The sequence below is a fragment of the Cynocephalus volans genome, chromosome 9, assembly GCF_027409185.1.
Source record: "Cynocephalus volans isolate mCynVol1 chromosome 9, mCynVol1.pri, whole genome shotgun sequence".
NCBI lineage: Eukaryota > Metazoa > Chordata > Mammalia > Dermoptera > Cynocephalidae > Cynocephalus > Cynocephalus volans.
Window position 1 is genome coordinate 71,333,201 of NC_084468.1, and position 18,151 is coordinate 71,351,351.

Consider the following 18,151-nt stretch of genomic DNA (forward strand, 5'->3'; position numbering starts at 1 on the left):
TGCATTTTTTGGAAACTGTATGAGCAGAAAAATTATAGATTATGCTTATAGTGCCTGGTTTTAAAAAAAACTCAAACTGTTGATAAGTAATTTAATTAGTCTTACATATTGTAACAGAGCACAATTATCCAGTCCTATTTTAGATAGAGCAAAATTTGGCACAGTAGCTTGCCCAAGGTTATCAGGGTAAAGTGTTGCCAGTATGAATAGAACTTGGTGTCATATTTCCTAGTTAAGTGATATATTTGCTTAAGTCTGGTTATTACCTGTGCCAGGCAAGAAGTTTTTAATAGTTGCTTGTTCATAACATTTCTTTTATGTATGTACAGAGGTTTTGAAGTAGCTCGTAGCAATAACACATATGATAATAAATATGTAAATGTAGACAATCAGAAACAGGGAAAAGATCAAGATAAACTGCAGATCTGTTAGACTTACTGCCTTGGATTCACTGTCATCCTATATTGAAAGTAAGTTAGTTGTAAAGAGTCATTTAAGTAGGGACTGACTGAAAAATGTATACTTCACCCAATCTTACTGCCCCAAGTTAAACCAGACCAGTGAAGGGATTGTATTGACCTTTTGAATTTTTTTATTTAATTACACTTAAGAAGCAATTCAACTGATTCTTCTTATATTTCTATCTAAAGGAGGTGTTTTTTCTTCCACAGGATATTCTTTCTGCAGATCCTTAGGAAAAAATCCTTAAAGGTCTTAGGATTAATTCTTCTGAGCAATTAGTTTTTACCTTATTTAAGCACATTGTGAATTTATAAACTGATTGGTTCTCTTATTTTGTTTGGCTGCTAGAAAGCTTAAAATTAAATTTGTAGCCCACCTCTGAATAGTATGTATGTGTTTTGATTGTTACTTCTCTTGTTTTTCTTTTAAATTCTCTTGTCTTCTGTTTATTCTGAGCAGCTATAAATTCTTTTTTCTTTTTCTTTTTTCCTCTCTTGTAAAAATTTTATTAATTTTTTTATTGAAGCATAATTGATACATATTTGTGGACTATAAATTTTTAAAGAAGATGTCTGACATACAAGTTAAAAGCTAAATACATTTTTTAAAGTTTCCAGAATTGATATAGTTGAGCTTCAGTTTTGAGCTTTCTGGCCATGAAAGAAAAGTGAAAAGATATAATTAGTTAGATAATTTTTTTCAGAAAAGAGGAATACTCATTAGGATCTATGAGGAGCAAATGATTCTCACAAGGGACTGTATACAGAGGAAAGATATTTCTCTTCTTTCTCTTCCAGTTTAGACCTAATTGCATTTCTTATTGATCTCTCTTGGACATTTTTGTTTATTGATATTACAACACTAAGCTAGCAATCTTAAGACATAGATTTTTTAAAATTTAAATTACAATTCAGTGGTTTTTAGAATATTCCTAGAGTTGTGCAACATTATTACTAATCTACTTTCTGCTCTGTGGATGTGTCTATTCTGGACATTTCATATAAATGGAATCATACAATTTATAGCCTTTTGTGATTAGCTTCTTTCACTTGCAATGTTTTTAAAGTTCATTCATGTCATATTATGTGTCAGTATTTCACTGCTTTTTATTGCCAAATATTCTGTTATATGGATGTACTGTTTTGATTATTTATTCATCAGTTAATGGACATTTAGGTTGTTTTCCAATTTTGAGCTATTAATAATACTGCTATGAACACTTGTGCAAAAGTTTTTATATGGATTATATGAGAGTACTTCAGAAAGTATAGAATTAAAACATAATATGAGTCTTTCCGTGAACTTTTCAAAGTACCCTCAGATGCTTTTAGTTCTCTTGTGTATATACCTAGGAACGGAATTACTGGGTTATATGCTAGCTCTGTGTTTGTTAATCTTCCAAGGAGGTGCCAGGCTGTTTTCCAAAGCAGTTGCTCTATTTTGCATTCCCACCAGCTGTGTGTGAGGGTTTCAATTTCTCCACATTCCCATTTATACTTGTTATTGTCTTTTTGATTTAGCTGTCCTTGTGAGTGAAGTGGTATCTCATTGTGGTTTTGATTTGCATTTCCCTGATAGCTAATGATGTTGAATACATTTTTATGTGCTTATTGGCCATTTGTATACCTTTGGAGAAATGTCTCTTCAGAACCTTTGCCAATTTTTTAATTGGGTTATCTGTCTTTTTATTTTTGTGAGAATTCTTTTCTCTATTCCAGGTACAGGTCCCTTATCAGATAAATAATTTGCAAATATTTTCTCCCATTCTGTGTTGTCTCTTCACTTTTTTGATGATGTCCTTTGAAACAAAAGGTTTTCATTTTGATGAAGTGCAGTTTATCTGTTTTGTCTTTGGAGTCATATCTAAGAAACCATTGCCTAACCTGAGGTCATGAAGATTTGCTCTGCTTTCCTCTAAAAGTTTTATAGTTATAACTCTTACATTTAGTACTTTGACTCAATTTGAGTTAATTTTTGCATATGATAGGAGGGAAGGGTCTAACTTTATTCTTTTTCATGTGGATATCCATTTTTCCCTGCACCACTTGTTGAAAAGACTGTTATTTCCCCTGTTGAATTGTCTTAGCACTCTTCTCGACCATTAATTGACCATAATGTGAGAATTTATTTCTGAACTATCAATTCTATTCCATTAATCTATATGTTTATCTTTATGCCAATAGTACCGCTTGGTTGCTGTATCTTTGTAGTAAATTTTGAAATTGAGAAGTGTGAGTCCTCCAACTTTGTTCTTCAAGATTGTTTTGGCTCTTCTGGTTCCCTTGAATTTCCATGAATTTTAGGATTGGCTTGTCAATTTGTGCAAAGAAGCCAGCTAGGATTTTGATAGGGGACTGCATTTATTCTGTAGATCAATTTGGGGAGTATTGCCCTCTTAACTTTATTAGCCTTCCATGTTTTTCAGTTTATTTACATCATCTCTCATTTCTTTCAACAATGTTTTGTACTTTGTAGACTCTGAGGTTTGCATTTTTATTCCTAAGTACTTTGTCCTTTTTGATGCCATTTTAGATGGAATTATTTTCTTAATTGTCTCTTAACTGTCTTAATTTCGGCTTATTCATTGATGATGTATAGAAATACAATTGATTTTTGTAGATACATAGATTTTTCTAACTTCTGCTTTCAGGGAATTTCAGTTTTGCCACTACTAAGTACTGTTCCTGTTTCTGAGCCACTAAATTGGTGCAGTAATAATTTTCCCACTTATCACAGATATAATTTTGAGACAAGTTTTTTTTAAATAACTGCAACTTTTTATCTTTTGTTTTTTTCCCCCATCTAAAGATACAACAGTTTTAACTGGGTATATTGCTTTACTCCTTTTTTTTTTTTTAATGTGATAAAATATGCATGACATAAAATTTATCTTTTTAACCATTTTTAGGTGCGCAATTCAATGTCATTAAGTACTTTCAGATTGTTGTGGAACCATCACTACCATATATCTCTTTTATCTTCCCAGATTGAAACTCTCTACCCATTAAACAATAACCTTTTTTCTCTCCTTCTCTCAGCCTGCTGTACTACTTATTGAGATGGGGTAGCCTGGGAGAGGAACAGACTTGAGAAGAGAAGTCAAGAAGTCCTTTTTTGAACATATTAAATTTGTGATGTAAAACATCCAAGTGGAGATGTTATTTAGATAGTTGGGTGTGTGAGTCTGAGCTCAAAAGAGAGATTTGGATTAGAGATATATATCTGGTCATCATCAGCATATGGGTAGTATTGAGATAATGTAGAAGAAAAAAGAGATGAAGGTATAACATTGAGCCCTCTAATTTTAGAGGTAAGGAAAAGAAGGAAGAACCAGCAAGAGAGACTGGGATACAGGAGTAAAGAGAAAAACTAGAAGATTGTGGGTGGAATTCTGGAAAAGGGGAAGTGGGGTATTATAAGAAAGAGGGGTTCTCAGGATATTTCCTTTGAGGTCTTTAAATATATCTTGTCTTCAGCAACTATCATAGTACCTACATTGTAGTAAGTGCTCAACAGAAATGTAATAATTGGGTGAGCCCAGCAGTCTGACACCTTTAGGGTGGGGCCTTAAGTCAGAACTTTATCAGGTAATGTATTACCTCATTTAAAGGAGGAGTCTATGTCTGATGTCTCAGGAAGGTTAGCTAATCCCGCCATCTGGACATGTCTCACATTTGCCTCAGAATAAGGTGCTTGTGGAGTACCCACATAAATAGAAATTAGGGACTTTATCAAGCTTACAGAACAGATTGCATGATTGTTGTGCTGTTGCTTGCTAATAAAAATTTGTGCTTGTAACAAGAAAAGAAAAGAAGCAAAGCCCCAAACGCAAAGGGTTAAATCTATTCACTAGTTAGTAATTGTTTGCTAATCACTCATTTTCTAAATATATTCTTTTATTTACTTGTTTATTAATCAAACTTTATCAAATAAGCCATTTTGGCTACTTTAAAAATTTTGATCAGAGGAATAAAGATGATGATCATGAGTTATTACATGCCTAGATATAAAAAAAGAGAGAGATGTGTTTTTTTTAGAGTTTAAACTAGTTTCAAACTTACAACTGTCATATTTACATTTATTTAAGGTTCCAGCATCTTGGACAGAGCTGTTATTGAACACAATTTGTTGTCTGCAAGCAAATTATATAATAATATTACCTTTGAAGAACTTGGAGCTCTTCTAGAGATCCCTGCAGCTAAGGTATTTTCTTGATTCCAATATATAAAAAGGAAGTTAAGAGACAAAGTTATTGAAGTTATGAGAAAATAAAATACGTAATTGATAAATATTGGCAACTATAACAAATATTATGCATAAAAGGCCTCAAGTAAATGGAAATAAGTTATTTAAATGTTAAAATAATAGTGTAATAAAATTGTCTTAGGGTTTTTTTGGTTTCTCAAATTGTGTTTTATGGCAAAGTGACCTAGAATGGAAATCTTAAAGGAGTTCCAGATTATGACACTCATTTTGTGAAAATGTCTTTGTTTAGTGTCTATTTAAATCCACTGCATAGTGGTTTCTAATTTGACTAATGTAAGATTTTGATACATGCCTTAACTTTTTTCTGCACTAGATCGACTTAAAAGTTAAGTATTTTTCATCTCTATGAGAGAATGTCTATGGTAATACTCCAGGCTGTTCTCTTGTAATTTCTGCACTTGATTTAACTTAAGAAGTCAACTGACTTATTAGGGAATTTAATTTCATTCTTTGTCTTAGGGTTTGGTTTGCTAGGTATAAATTTTAACAAAGTACTAATAGTATTTAGAGGGTGTTTCAGGTATCATTTACAAAACATTCTCTTAATATGAAATGATATTAAAAGGAAGCAGTCAACCTTACTTTAATCTAACTGGCAAACCTGAAGTACATGCAGTTATAGATCACATTCCCTTTTATCTGGTAATGCAATTATAATTTAGGATTTTCTAATAATTCCTTTATTTGTATATGCTCAATACACAGTAAAGGAAATAGAACAATTTGGGAATCAAGGCTTAAGTTATCATTAAAAGATGATTTCTCGGGCTGGTTAGTTAGCTCAGTCAGTTAGAGCATGGTGCTGATAACACCAAGGGTCAGGGTTCGATCCCTGTATCAACCAGCTGCCAAAAACAAAAAACAAACAAAAAAGTATTACCAAAATGATGTGTTCTTCTTAGTCTTTGAGGTATGATCCTTGGTGAGACTAAGAAAAGTGAATATGCTTTTACTAATAAAAGCTAGTCATGATCTGTTCAGAAGTGATTTGGGGTTGCTTGTGAAGATGGTCAGAATTAATAAATGACCAAATCATAATCCAGTTTGTTTACACATAGTACACATTAAATATGTCTTCAGGAGCTATGTCGAGGACCTTTTTCTGCCCTTTGATTTTTAAATCCTTTCAATTCCCTTTTGAATTTGAACATCCATTCCTCCTTTCAATTTTTTCTTTAAAAATTATTTAAAGAGTTTTTGGGGTTATATATGCTATGGAAATTGGAATGAAATAAAATAAGAAAATCTAGTTTGTTTTTTGAAGTGTGGATCCTAGGGAGAAGAAAAATTGTTAGTTTTACCTTGAGCAGAGGAGAAAATTGGTAAAAGAGCTAGATTCTTGTCCCAAATTTCACAAGAAAAACAAATCTCAATTAACTTAAAATAATAGGTTGTGCCCAGAAGGAATTAGGGAAATAGGCAGATTTTGAATATTTATTCTTCTAATGAATGGCAGATGAATGCGTATGTAAGGCTTAGTGATGGGTAGTTAAAACAAAAGCTTTCAATTCTCTTATCATATGTGAATAACTTAGATATGATAATTAAAGTTTCTGAGAGTTTGTTGTTTTTTTTCAATAGGCAGAAAAGATAGCATCTCAAATGATAACAGAAGGACGTATGAATGGATTTATTGACCAGATTGATGGAATAGTTCATTTTGAAAGTAAGAGGTTTTATATTTCCTTCATAATGAAATGGCAGTGAACTGTTGTATATTTGTGATTAAAACATGAACACTTTTCATGACACAGAATCTAACTACGGGAATGAGCTTATTTACAAAAAATATATATTTTGAAGAAATTATATTCATGAATCTAATGCAGCATTTTCTTATCTTCCTGGCGGCTGGCTAGTAAGGGATCCAAACACTTGACCTTGGTTATCAGCACTATGCTCTATCCAAGTGAGCTACCCAGCCAGCCCAGTGATGCACTTTTTTTTTGGCAGCTGGCCAGTTTGCGTATCCAAACCCGTGACCTTGGTGTTGTAATGCTGCACTCTAACCAACTGAGCTAACAGGCCAGTCCCTTCTAATGCAGCATTTTCTATGCTAAGGAAAAGTTTGGAACTCGGATTGTTGTATCAATTCATATATATATATATTTTTTTAAAGATGACCGGTAAGGGGATCTTAACCCTTGACTTGGTGGTGTCAGTACCACGCTCAGCCAGTGAGCAAACGGGCCATCCCTATATGGGATCTGAACCCGCAGCCTTGGTGTTATCAGCACCACACTCTCCCGAGTGAGCCACGGGCCAGCCCTCAATTCATTTATGTATTATTCAAGCATTTATTGATCACATACCGTGTATTGGGCAAATGGAAATGACAGCTGCATTTCCCGTCCAGCAGCTCATTAAACGAATGATGGAGGCAGACAGGCAAGTGGATCTCTTGACTTTCTCATTGTCTAATACCTTCTCAGCTCCTTATTCCCACCTCATTTACACCCTGGACATTGCTGTACACGGAACTCTTCCACTTGTAAAATTTTAATTTGAAATATCTCACTCTGATCATAACCTCGTTCCTGTCTCCCTAGAGGTCTGTCTCAGTTATTCCTGCTTCAACTCTTCCTTCACCACATTGGAGCCATTTCTTCCAGTCAGCACAACCCTGTTTTGTCTTTACTTCTCTTCCTATTTAGATTGGATTCTGTCATCCATCACTTTTTTACAGGCACCCCAGAACACTTGCCTGTTGAGTTTTAGTTCCAGCCGTCCAGCAAAAGTTCACCGTGAATGAAGCCATTCTCTATCTTTTCTGTGTCTATACAAAGGGTCTTCAAAAAGTTCATGGAAGGATCGCATTATCTTTTAATTCAGTTTTTCCATTAATTTTTCAAACCTCGTGTTTTAGTAAGCAGCATTGCTGGAGAAGAGTCAGGCACCAGACAGACTGATAATCACCATCAATTCAAGGTCACAGCTCCTCAACACTACCTGGCATGGTATAATTCTCTAGTCCACTCTTTCTCCTACTTTGCAATGACTATTTTAGATTTCATTTTTCTTAAATCTCTGACTTTTCTTCTCCTTCATTCTCAGCAGAAAATCTTCTTTCCTATTTCACAGGAAATAGGAAAACTGTCTCCCTCCTCCACCAAAAAAATTCTGTTTTAGGGACCTCAGGTTAGCAATTATTTTTGACTGTTTTCACCCGGCTTCTTTTTATTAGCATTTCAACATACTTAGGTCTTTCCCATTTTAACAAAAATCCTTTTATCTTTTAGGCCTCATCTTAACTTTTCAAAATATCCAATAGTGTTGATTACTCACTTCTTTTCGAACACCCCCCACCCCATGCCCGCCTTGACTTCTGTCATCTCTTCAATTCCATTTTCCTGCTTTCCCTCCTATTTCTTTAGATGTTCTTTGCAGTCATCTTTGTAGATTCTGTATTGCCTTTAAATTTAAATATTGGAGTTACTTAGGGCTTAATCCTAGGCCTTTTCCTCCTCATACTATTGAGTTTTGATAGGTAATTACATCGATTCCCTTTGATTCTGTTACCGTCTCTATGTAAACAATGCTTAGATTTACTTGTTAGTGCAAATCCCCCTTCTGAGTCTGAGACTCATGGCTTAATGGACTTCTGTGGTGCTTCTACCTGATTGCTTCGTGGGCATCTTAGAATGAACGTGTCCAAAACTGAATTCATTATCTCCTCTTCCTGTATGGCCCCCAGGACCAACCTCCCAACCAGCCATCCCAAAACCGCATTGTTCATTTTCTCCAGCATTCCTTATCCTTGATCCTTCTTGTCCTTCACTGCCCAGCATCTCATCAATTTTACCTCCTAGTTAGAGCTGGAATTCATGTACTTTTCTTCATTTCTTACTATCAACAATCCTCTGTTATCATAACCTCTTCAGGTCTTGAGAAAGGGCCTCTTAACTTTTTTTCTCACATCTAAAATCGCTCCTTTCTAGTTTAGTTCTCTTAGTACAGCCAGAATGATTATGGTCTTTTAAAAATGAAAACATAAAAAAAAAAAAAAAGATTAAATTATGTTATTCTCTTGCTTGCACTCTAATGAATGGCTTCCTCATTGCTTGTAGAAAAAAGTTCTACCAAGTCTCCAAAAAGTCCTGCCTAGTACTTTCTAGCTTTTTCTTGCCAATCCAGCCACATAGAAGTTCTTTTCATTTTTTTCAGCATTGTAAGTTTTTTTCCCCATCAGACATTCTAAAATATCCACCCCTCTCCAGCCATCTTCTATTTGTTCCATGTCTCAGTTTGAGCAACATTTATCAGTGATGATTTTCCTGACTCTCCATATTAGATATGGCTTTACATTTTATGTTCTCAGGTCACTCTGATCTTCTTTCTAGCATTAATCTTAATTATTTGCAATTGTGCAATTATTTGTCTAAATGTCTGTGTCTGCTTCCAAGCTAAGCTTCCTGGTGGTAGGTATTAAGTTTGTTTCATTTTTCATGGTATATCCAACATCTATTCCCAGTGCCTAGCACATTGTAAATGAGAAATAAATGAGTATTGAATAAACAGTATATGATGAGTAGTATAATAGAGGTGTCACCAAGGGAAAGGACAATTTAAATTATATTTCATCAAGTTGATAGAAAATGAACATTTTTTTCTAATTTTACAGATTTAAAAAACTTCCATCGTAAATATGCTCATAATAGCTTTCCACTCCTACTTCCATTCCTTTAATCAATACTCCCTGAAGTAACTAAGATTAGTCTGTCATGTGTGTCCTTCTAAATGGGTATGAAGATATATAAAAACATAGAGAGTTTTTTAAAAAGTAGGATTATGGAATTATATATTAAAGTACGTGGTATTCTACGAATTACATTTTTAATTTATTGTACCATAGACATACTTTCTCGTCACTAGATATCAATGTAATTTATTTCATGGAGTTGAACCCTATGCCTGTTGATGAACATTCAAGTGGTTTTCTTGTACATATCTTTATATACTGGTACATTTATTTCTATAGAACAGGGTCTCAAAAGTGATATTGTTGCATTAAAATATACACGTATTTTGATTCTTAATAGATACTACCAGTTTGCTTTCCAGAAAAGTGTAGTCATTTACAATTCCATCAGTATGAGAAAATGAGTCTTCAACAGCTGGGTATTATTTTTATTTTTGTCTTTTCCCAGTCAATGGGGGAAAGATTACATTATCCTGTTAATGCACATTTTCTTGGCACTAATGAAATTTAATATATTTCAATGTAAGAGTATTAGCCAGTGGCATTTCCACTTGTGTAAATTAATGTTACTTTTTCTTGTCTATTTCTTCCCTTCCCCCACACCTCACCTTCTGCCCTTTCATTGTCAATTTGCTATAGCTTTTGGTAGAATGGTAACTGTAACTGTCTGTTATATGTGTTACAAATGTTTTTCTCATTCTGTCAGTTGTTTTTCTGGAAGGCAATGCATACCATAAACATTTTAAAAATTTTTATGCAGCTAAATATGTCAATTTTTTAGTTTATGGCTTTGAATTTTCTGTATTGATTAAGAAATATTCCTCTACTTGGGGGTAAAACTAGTATTTTCCTAAAATTTCTTCTAATATTTTTATTTATCATTTTATGTTTAGAAATCTAATCCATCTTTAGTTCATTTTTGTGTATAATTTTAGGGTATGGTCTAGTTTTTTTCTAGATGAATAGCCTTATGTAAGTATCATTTATTAAATAAAACATTCTTTCTGATTGCATTGTGATCTTTGACATATGTTAGGTTCCACATATACGTTTGGATCTATTTCTGTACTCTATTTGGTTCCACTGATGTATAGCAATATGGTCATAAAGAAATTTATAGTAAATTTTCCTGTAGATAAAGCAACTTATGCCCCCCTACTACTGATTTTTTAATTGAATTGAAATGCACATAACATAAAATTAACCATTTTAAATAAGCAGTTCTGTGGCTTATTCACAATGTTGTGCAGTCTCTATCTCTTTCTAGTTCCAAAACATTTTCATCTCCCCAAAGTTACAGTACATAACTTTTTGGCTTCTTTCACTCAGCATGGTATTTTCAAGTTTCATCCATGTTGTAGCATGTAATCAGTACTTCATTCCTTTTTAGGGCTGAATGGTATTCCATTGCGTGGATATACCACAATTTTGCCATTGTTTTTAATCTTCAGAATTATCTTGGCTCTTCTCAAACACCAGTTCTTCCATATTAACTTTAATAATTTTGTCCTGGCTAGAAAATAAAATAGAAAAAAGAAGATTGTCTTTAGAATTAAAAAAAATTTATGTATTAAGGGGGAAAGACTGATATTTTAATGATCTTGCATATTTTTATCTGGGAATATGATTTGTGTCTACTCAAGTTACTTTGTTATTAATTCACATTTTATACTTTGTTTTTTTTCCCTTAAATCAGGGCCCCTTTTTTGTAAATTTTGTGCTGTTTTGAATGGGATGTTCTTCCCAATTTTTCATTTCTGATTATAGATCGCTGGTATAAAGAAAAACCTGATGGATTCAAGATGACCTTTTTGTTGTTTTTGGTGTAAATGATATAATATTTCTCCTTCAGAGTCAAGTAGAGACAGCCTTGAATGTATAAATAGACTTGCTTTCTCCAGCAGGTGACAGTGTCTTATGAATCAGTAAATACTGGTAATGAAAAAACAGCTTCAGTGAGCCTGTCTATTTTTGTGATGGTGGTGTGGTTGAGGTTGTTCAGTTGGTTGGTTTTATTTTCATGAGAAATAATAGTAATAACATGTATCCGTGTATGTGAGTGTATTTTTTGTTTTATACTTTGTGCAAGTGATTTCTTAACTATGAGCTTAATTTTGATAACCAAGATTTCAGAATAACTTTAGAAATTACCACGATTGTATTTATCTTCTTTGCTGTGAATACAAAGGAGTAATTTCAGTTTTGTACATTCTTTTCTTTGCCTTTTTTTTTTTTTTTTTAAGCACGAGAAGCCCTGCCAACGTGGGACAAACAGATCCAATCACTTTGTTTCCAAGTGAATAACCTTTTAGAGAAAATTAGTCAAACAGCACCAGAATGGACAGCACAAGCCATGGAAGCCCAGATGGCTCAGTGAATCCTTGTAGAACTTCTGTGCACAACATATCTTTTTTCGTGTTGTGCAGATTAATTTCACTATCTCTTCAAAGCATTTGCATCATGATCTTATACATTTCAATTCCTTTTATGCTGGATTCCATTTAAAGACGAAATTATTAAAACAGGAAGTACAAGCATTTAAAACTGTGTAGCTCCCGTATATTCAGGGTCTCTGTGTATGAAGCGATTCAGATGTTTTGAAAGCTTTTTCTTTAAATGGAGAAGGTAAAATATCTGTGGCTTAAAAGTTTGGGATGTGTGATAACTCTGTAGTCATGTAAAACTTAAGTGCTTTGTGCCTCTCCAAATGTGTTTATTCTAATAAATGGAGAAATGAGCCAAATAAAAGTAGTACTTTGTTTTTAATTAGGAAAGAGTGCTTTGTTCCTTTTTCCTTCACTTGAGCAGACATTGATTTATACCATAAGCTAGAAATATGAAGGGAAGTCATAATGCCTTTTCTCCAGGCTTTCAAAGAGTCACAAAACCAAGAGACAGTAAGAGTAATACTTGCAGTTGCACCAAGTACTAAAGAACAAAGGGAGGAGCGCTTCATTTAGCATAGAGAAGTCAGGTAAGGATCCTCAGTTGGTTATTTCAGGTGCACTTTAATGAGAAAAACTGGGGGACAGGACTTAAAAAATAAAAATATGTTGTGACCTCCAGTTTCAGCTCTTACATGTAAAGAACTTGGAAGTTATTATACCTGTTTTTACAACAGCAAAAAAGCTGAACATGAAAATCAACAGCTTTCCTTACATCCTTCAAAGAATTGCAGTCACAGGACAAATTATCACCCCAAAACTGGACAGACAGACAAACATAGAGAATCATAGTTGAGATCAGCTTGCTTACTAGGAGCAGAAGCTGCTGCAGCCAGTAAGTGGTAGGAGAACTAAAATGGTAGCTGTCACATTGCTGGAAGCTGAATATGGACTAGCTTGAGTTAAAAATTCCTGAGGGCCAGTCTTAAGGGAGACCCTACACTTTCTAGGTTTACCCCTAGGAACCCTAGCAGTTTCTCCTGGTTAAGATCAGGAGCCTCTTTTGTTTCGAGCAAGACAGAGAAAGGGAAACAAACTATTTTGAAATACAGTGGAGGTGGGGGGAGTAGCTGTTTCAAAATACCCCAGATCATTTACTGTAACAAAGGCCTTCCACTTAAGGGAAGCTATTAGAGCCTTATCTGACCTAGGGAAAGGGTAGACAATTCCAGCCTACTTTAATCTTATGGGAGGAAGAAAACAAAAAGCCACTTCTGAAGGTACCAGCCAAGGTATTCAGGCCAACTAAAAAATAGAGATAATTTTAAGATTACAGAGTGTTTCTCAAATACCTTACCACCACATCGACAGGCTTTCAATATAATAATAGTTGGTTATGACTCTGAGAGCTGCCAGGCAGAGATTCTAAGAAGGAATCCTTAGGGAAACCCCAAAACAACAGTAGAAAATAAGCAAACTGAAGCCCTTGGCACTTAAAGCTACAGCAAACATTAAACACAGCCCAACTCCTACCCAGATTTAACATAAAACCTCATACTAATCACTTAATTTCTTGATACATTGTGTCTGGCTTTTGACCAAAAAATTGAGAAATGTAAGGAAAAACAGAATCTGAAGAAATATATTAATCATCAGAAGCAGACTAAGATATGGCAGGGGCGTTAGAATCGTCAGACAAGGGCCAGCCCTTGGCTCACTTGGGCAAGTGTGGTGCTGATGACACTAAGGCCACAGGTTCAGATCCCTATATAGGGATGGCCAGTTGGCTCACTTTGGAGAGGGTGGTGCTGACAACACCAAGTCAAGGGTTAAGATCCCCTTACCGGTCACCTTTAAAAAAAAAAAAAAAAAAGAATCGTCAGACAAGAAATTTAAAACACATGTGATTAACATGCTAAGGACTGTAATGGATAAAGTAGACAATATGCAAGAACAGATGGGTAATATAAGCAGAGAGGTGGAAACTAAGAATTGAATTGCTAGAAATATGAAAACACTACGATGGAAATTAAAGCCTTTGATGGGCTCAACACTGAACTGGATTTGGCAAAGGAAAGAATCAGTGAAGTTGAAGATACATCAATGGAAACTTCCCAAACTGAAGTTTAAGAAGAAAAAAGAATGAATAGAGTGGAAAAGGATGTTGATGGCCTAGAGGTGCCCAAGGTAAATTTCTCCCACGGAAAAGGAACAGAGCAACTAACAGCTAAATACTGATGGGAGCATCTGTGGGAGACTGTAGAAATGCAGCAGGAGAGTGATGAGATCCTGTGGATCATGAAAGCCTAGGATGGTGGCATAGGGAGGAGAGAGAGGCTCATGGCCTCAGCTACCATGTGTCTGACATCAGGATCAGCAGAGGAGGAATTTTTCCTTGAAGTGAGTAGTCAGGCCAGGACACACACTAACCCCCATCTTTACCACAGAGGCTGGCAGATCCTTTGGCAGGACAAGGTCAGACCCAAGTATGGGGAACTATCTAGAGTATATGCACTGCATTGCTCTAGAACACTAGTACAAACTGTGCACCCCCCACCCCCACCTTATGAACCAAGCTGATGCAGGACAGTGCCATCTTGAAAACAGAGCATGCCCTGCCCTAGGGCCAGTAGCCACACACTTCTCCAGCCTTAAGGGTCTGCCCCGTTCTGTGCATGTACAGGAGAGGCTACAATGTCCTAGTCCCTGGAGCTTGAAGCCTGGGCTCACAGCAGTTGTGGCTCCAGTTCTGCAGTCTGAAAGCCAACTGTAGTCCTACTGAACTGACATGCCTCCATAACCCTGGCCAGAGATCAGAAAGGCAGACCTTCCTCAGGCAGACAACCCCTCATTCCTCCCAGAACCACTCAACTTCCAAGCTGACTGAGCTGTATGTGCTCAAGCTCCCAACCTGGAAAAACAGCTCATGGGTCTCTACCCTAATGAATATGCCCTCTGGCCAGTAGAAATAAAGTGCATGTGCCCCTCCTGGAGAAGCAGTCAAGTGGTTCCTTCCTAAATAGTCCTTCATAGAAGCCTTGCCAACAGTCCCAGAAGGAGCTGCACCAACCCTGATATCAAAACCAAGCGAGGATACAACCAAAAAGAAAACTACTGGTCAATATCCCTAATGAACACAGATGCAAAAATCCTTAATAAAATACTACCAAACTGAATCCAACAGCACATCAAAGGGATTATACACCATGATCAAGTGGGATTTATCCCAGTGATGCAAGGATGGTTGAACATACATAATTCAATAAATGTACTACATCACATCAACAGAATGAAAGAAAAAATATAATCATCTTGATAAATGTGGAAAAAAATTGATAAAATTTGACATTCCTTCATGACACTCAACAAATTAGGTATAGAAGGAAAGTGTTTTAATACATAAAGGCTATATATGACAAACCCACAGCTAAATCATACTGAACAGATAAAAGCTGAAAGCTTTCCCCCTAAGAACTGGAACAAGACACAGATGCCCACTCTCAGCACTTCTATTCAACATAGTACTGGAAGTCCTAGCCAGACCAATTAAGCAAGAGAAATAAAGAAACTGTATCTAAATTGGAATGGAGAAAGTCAAGTTGTCCCTTTTTGCAGATGACATGATTTTATTTCTAGAGAAACCTAAAGACTTTACCAAAAAACTCCTAGACCTGATAAGCAAATTCAGTAAAGTTTCAGGACACAAAATCAACATATTAAAATCAGTAGCATTTCTGTACAACAACAATGAACTAGCAGAAAAAGAAATCAAGAAAGCGATCTCACAATAGCAACAACACAAATATAAAATACCTTGAAGTAAATTTAACCGAGGAGGTGAAAGATCTCTACAAGGAAAACTATAAAACACTGATTAAAGAAATTAAAGATACAAAAAAATTGAAAGATATCCTATGCTCATGGATCAGAAGAATCAGTATTGTCAAAATGGCCATAGTACCTGAAGTGATTAACAGATCCAATGCAATCCCCATCAAACTACCAATGATATACTTCACAGAAATAGAAAAAAAGTTCAAAAATTTATACAGAACAACAGGAGAAGTCAAATAGCTAAAGCAATTGTGAGCAAAAAGAACAAAACGGGGTATATATGCTCCCTGACTTCAAAATATGCTACAAAGCTATAGTAATCAAAACAGTATGGTACTGGCACAAAAACACACACATAGATCAATGGAACAGAATAGAGAATTTAGAAATAAAGCCATGTACATACAGCCAACAGTCTCTTCAATATATGGTGCTGGGAAAATTGGAGTTCCATATGCAAAAGAATGAAACTAGATCCCTATCTCTCACCATATACGAAAATCAACTCAAAATAAATTAAAGACATAAATGCAAGACCCAAAACTGTAAAACTTCTAGAAAAAAACATAGAGGAAATACTTCAAGATGTAGGTCTGGGCAAAGACTTCATGAACAGTACTTCAGAAGCACAGGGAACAAAAGCATTTTTTAAAAATGTTATACAAGAAAATTATCCTTCAAAAGTGAAGGAAAAATAAAGACTCAATGAAAACTAATAGTTGGATGCACAGTTTGTGATGATTTTCTCCCATTCTGTAGGTTGTCTTTTGCTCTGTTTACTTCTTTTTTCTTTTGCTGTGCAGAAGCTTTTCAGTTTGATGTAATCCCACTTGTTTATTTATTTTTTCTTTTGTTGCCTGTGCTTTTGAGGTACTGTTCATAAAGTCTTTGCCCAGTCCTACTTGCTGAAATGTTTCCTTTTAGTAGTTTTATAGTGTCAGGTCTTATATATGAGTATTTAATCCATTTTGAATTTGATTTTGGTGTATGGTGAGAGGTATGGGTCTAGTTTCATTCTTCTGTGTATGTATGTCCAGCTTTCCCAGCACCACTTATTGAAGAGGCAGTCCTTTCTCCAATATATTCTCCTGTTCTGTTGTCAAATATCAGTTGACCATAAGTATGTGGGTTGATTCTTGGGATCTGTTCTGTTCCATTGGTCTAAGTGTCTCTTTTAATGGCAGTACCATGCTGTTTTGGTTACTATCGCTTTGTAGTATAATTTGAAGTCAGGTAGTGTAATGTTTCTGGCTTTATTTATTTATTTTTTGCTCAGGATTGCTTTGACTATTCAGGGACTTTTGTTTTTCCATATGAATATTAGGATTGTTTTTTCTATTTCTTTGAAGAATGTCATTGGTATTTTGATAGGGATTGCATTGAATCTGTAGATTGCTTTGGGTAGCATGGACATTTTCAGAATGTTAATTCTTCCAATCCAAGAGTGTGGAATTTCTTTCCATGTTTTTGTGTACTCTTTAATTTCTTTCAGCAGTGATTTGTAGTTCTCATTGTAGAGATCTTTCACACCCTTGGTTACATTGATTTCTAGGCATTTAATTTTTTTTGGTAACGAGTAAATGGGATGGCTTTCTTGATTTCTTTGTCTGCTAGTTTGTTATTGGAGTATGAAAAAGCTACTGATTTTTGCATGTTGATTTTGTATCCTAAAACTCTTCTGAAATTGATTATCAGCTCTAAGAGTTTATTGGTAGATTCTTTAGGTTTTTCTATATATAGGATCATGTCATCTGCAAACAGGGACAATTTGACTTTGTCTTTTCCAATCTGGATGCCCTTTATTTCTTTCTCTTGCCTGATTGCTCTGGCTAGTACTTCCAATGCTATGCTAAAGAGGAGTGGTGATAGTGGGCATACTTGTCTTGTTCCCATTACTAAAGGAAAGGTTTCAGCTTTTCCCCATTGGGGATGATGTTGGCAGTGGATTTGTCATATATGACTTTTATTGTGTTGAGATAATTTCCTTCTATACCTAATTTTCTGAGAGTCTTTATCATGAAGGGATGTTGAATTTTGTCAAATGCTTTTTCTGTGTCCATTGAGATAATCATATGGTTTTAGTCCTTGATTTTGTTGATATGGTGTTGACTTGCAGATGTTGAACCATCCTTGTATCCCTGGGTTGAATCTCACTTGATTGTGGTGTGTAATTTTTTTGCAGTGTTGTTGTATTCTGATTGCTGAAATTTTGTTGAAGATTTTTGCATCTGTGTTCATCAGAGGTATGGGTCTGTAGTTTTCTTTTTTTGTTTTACCTTTATCTGCTTTTGATATCAGGGTGATGCTGGCCTCATAGAATGAGTTTGCAAGAATGCCTCTGTTTCAATTTTTCAAAATAGTTGAAAGAGAATTCGCATTAATTCCTCTTTAAATGTCTGGTAGAATTCAGCAGTAAAGTCATCTGGTCCTGGGCTTTTCTTTGTTTGGAGACCACTGATTACTTCTTCAATCTCATTGCTCATTATTGATCTGTTCAGGTTTTCTG

At 35.1% G+C, this 18,151-nt stretch overlaps 1 protein-coding gene across 3 annotated transcripts in view; it reads left to right on the plus strand.

Moving 5' to 3' along the window:
• COPS4 (COP9 signalosome subunit 4) overlaps nucleotides 1-18,151 on the plus strand; it is a 98,178-nt gene that overhangs the window by 23,602 nt on the left and 56,425 nt on the right. The window contains exons 8-10 of one of the 3 annotated variants that reach the window (XM_063107930.1): nucleotides 4,550-4,665; nucleotides 6,310-6,394; nucleotides 11,671-12,193. In XM_063107930.1, coding sequence (XP_062964000.1) covers nucleotides 4,550-4,665; nucleotides 6,310-6,394; nucleotides 11,671-11,804 — 335 coding nt within the window. In that variant the 3' untranslated portion in view covers nucleotides 11,805-12,193. Of the gene's footprint in view, nucleotides 1-4,549; nucleotides 4,666-6,309; nucleotides 6,395-11,670; nucleotides 12,194-18,151 lie in introns of those variants that run through there. The other 2 variants (XM_063107931.1, XM_063107932.1) reach the window with 2 other exon arrangements.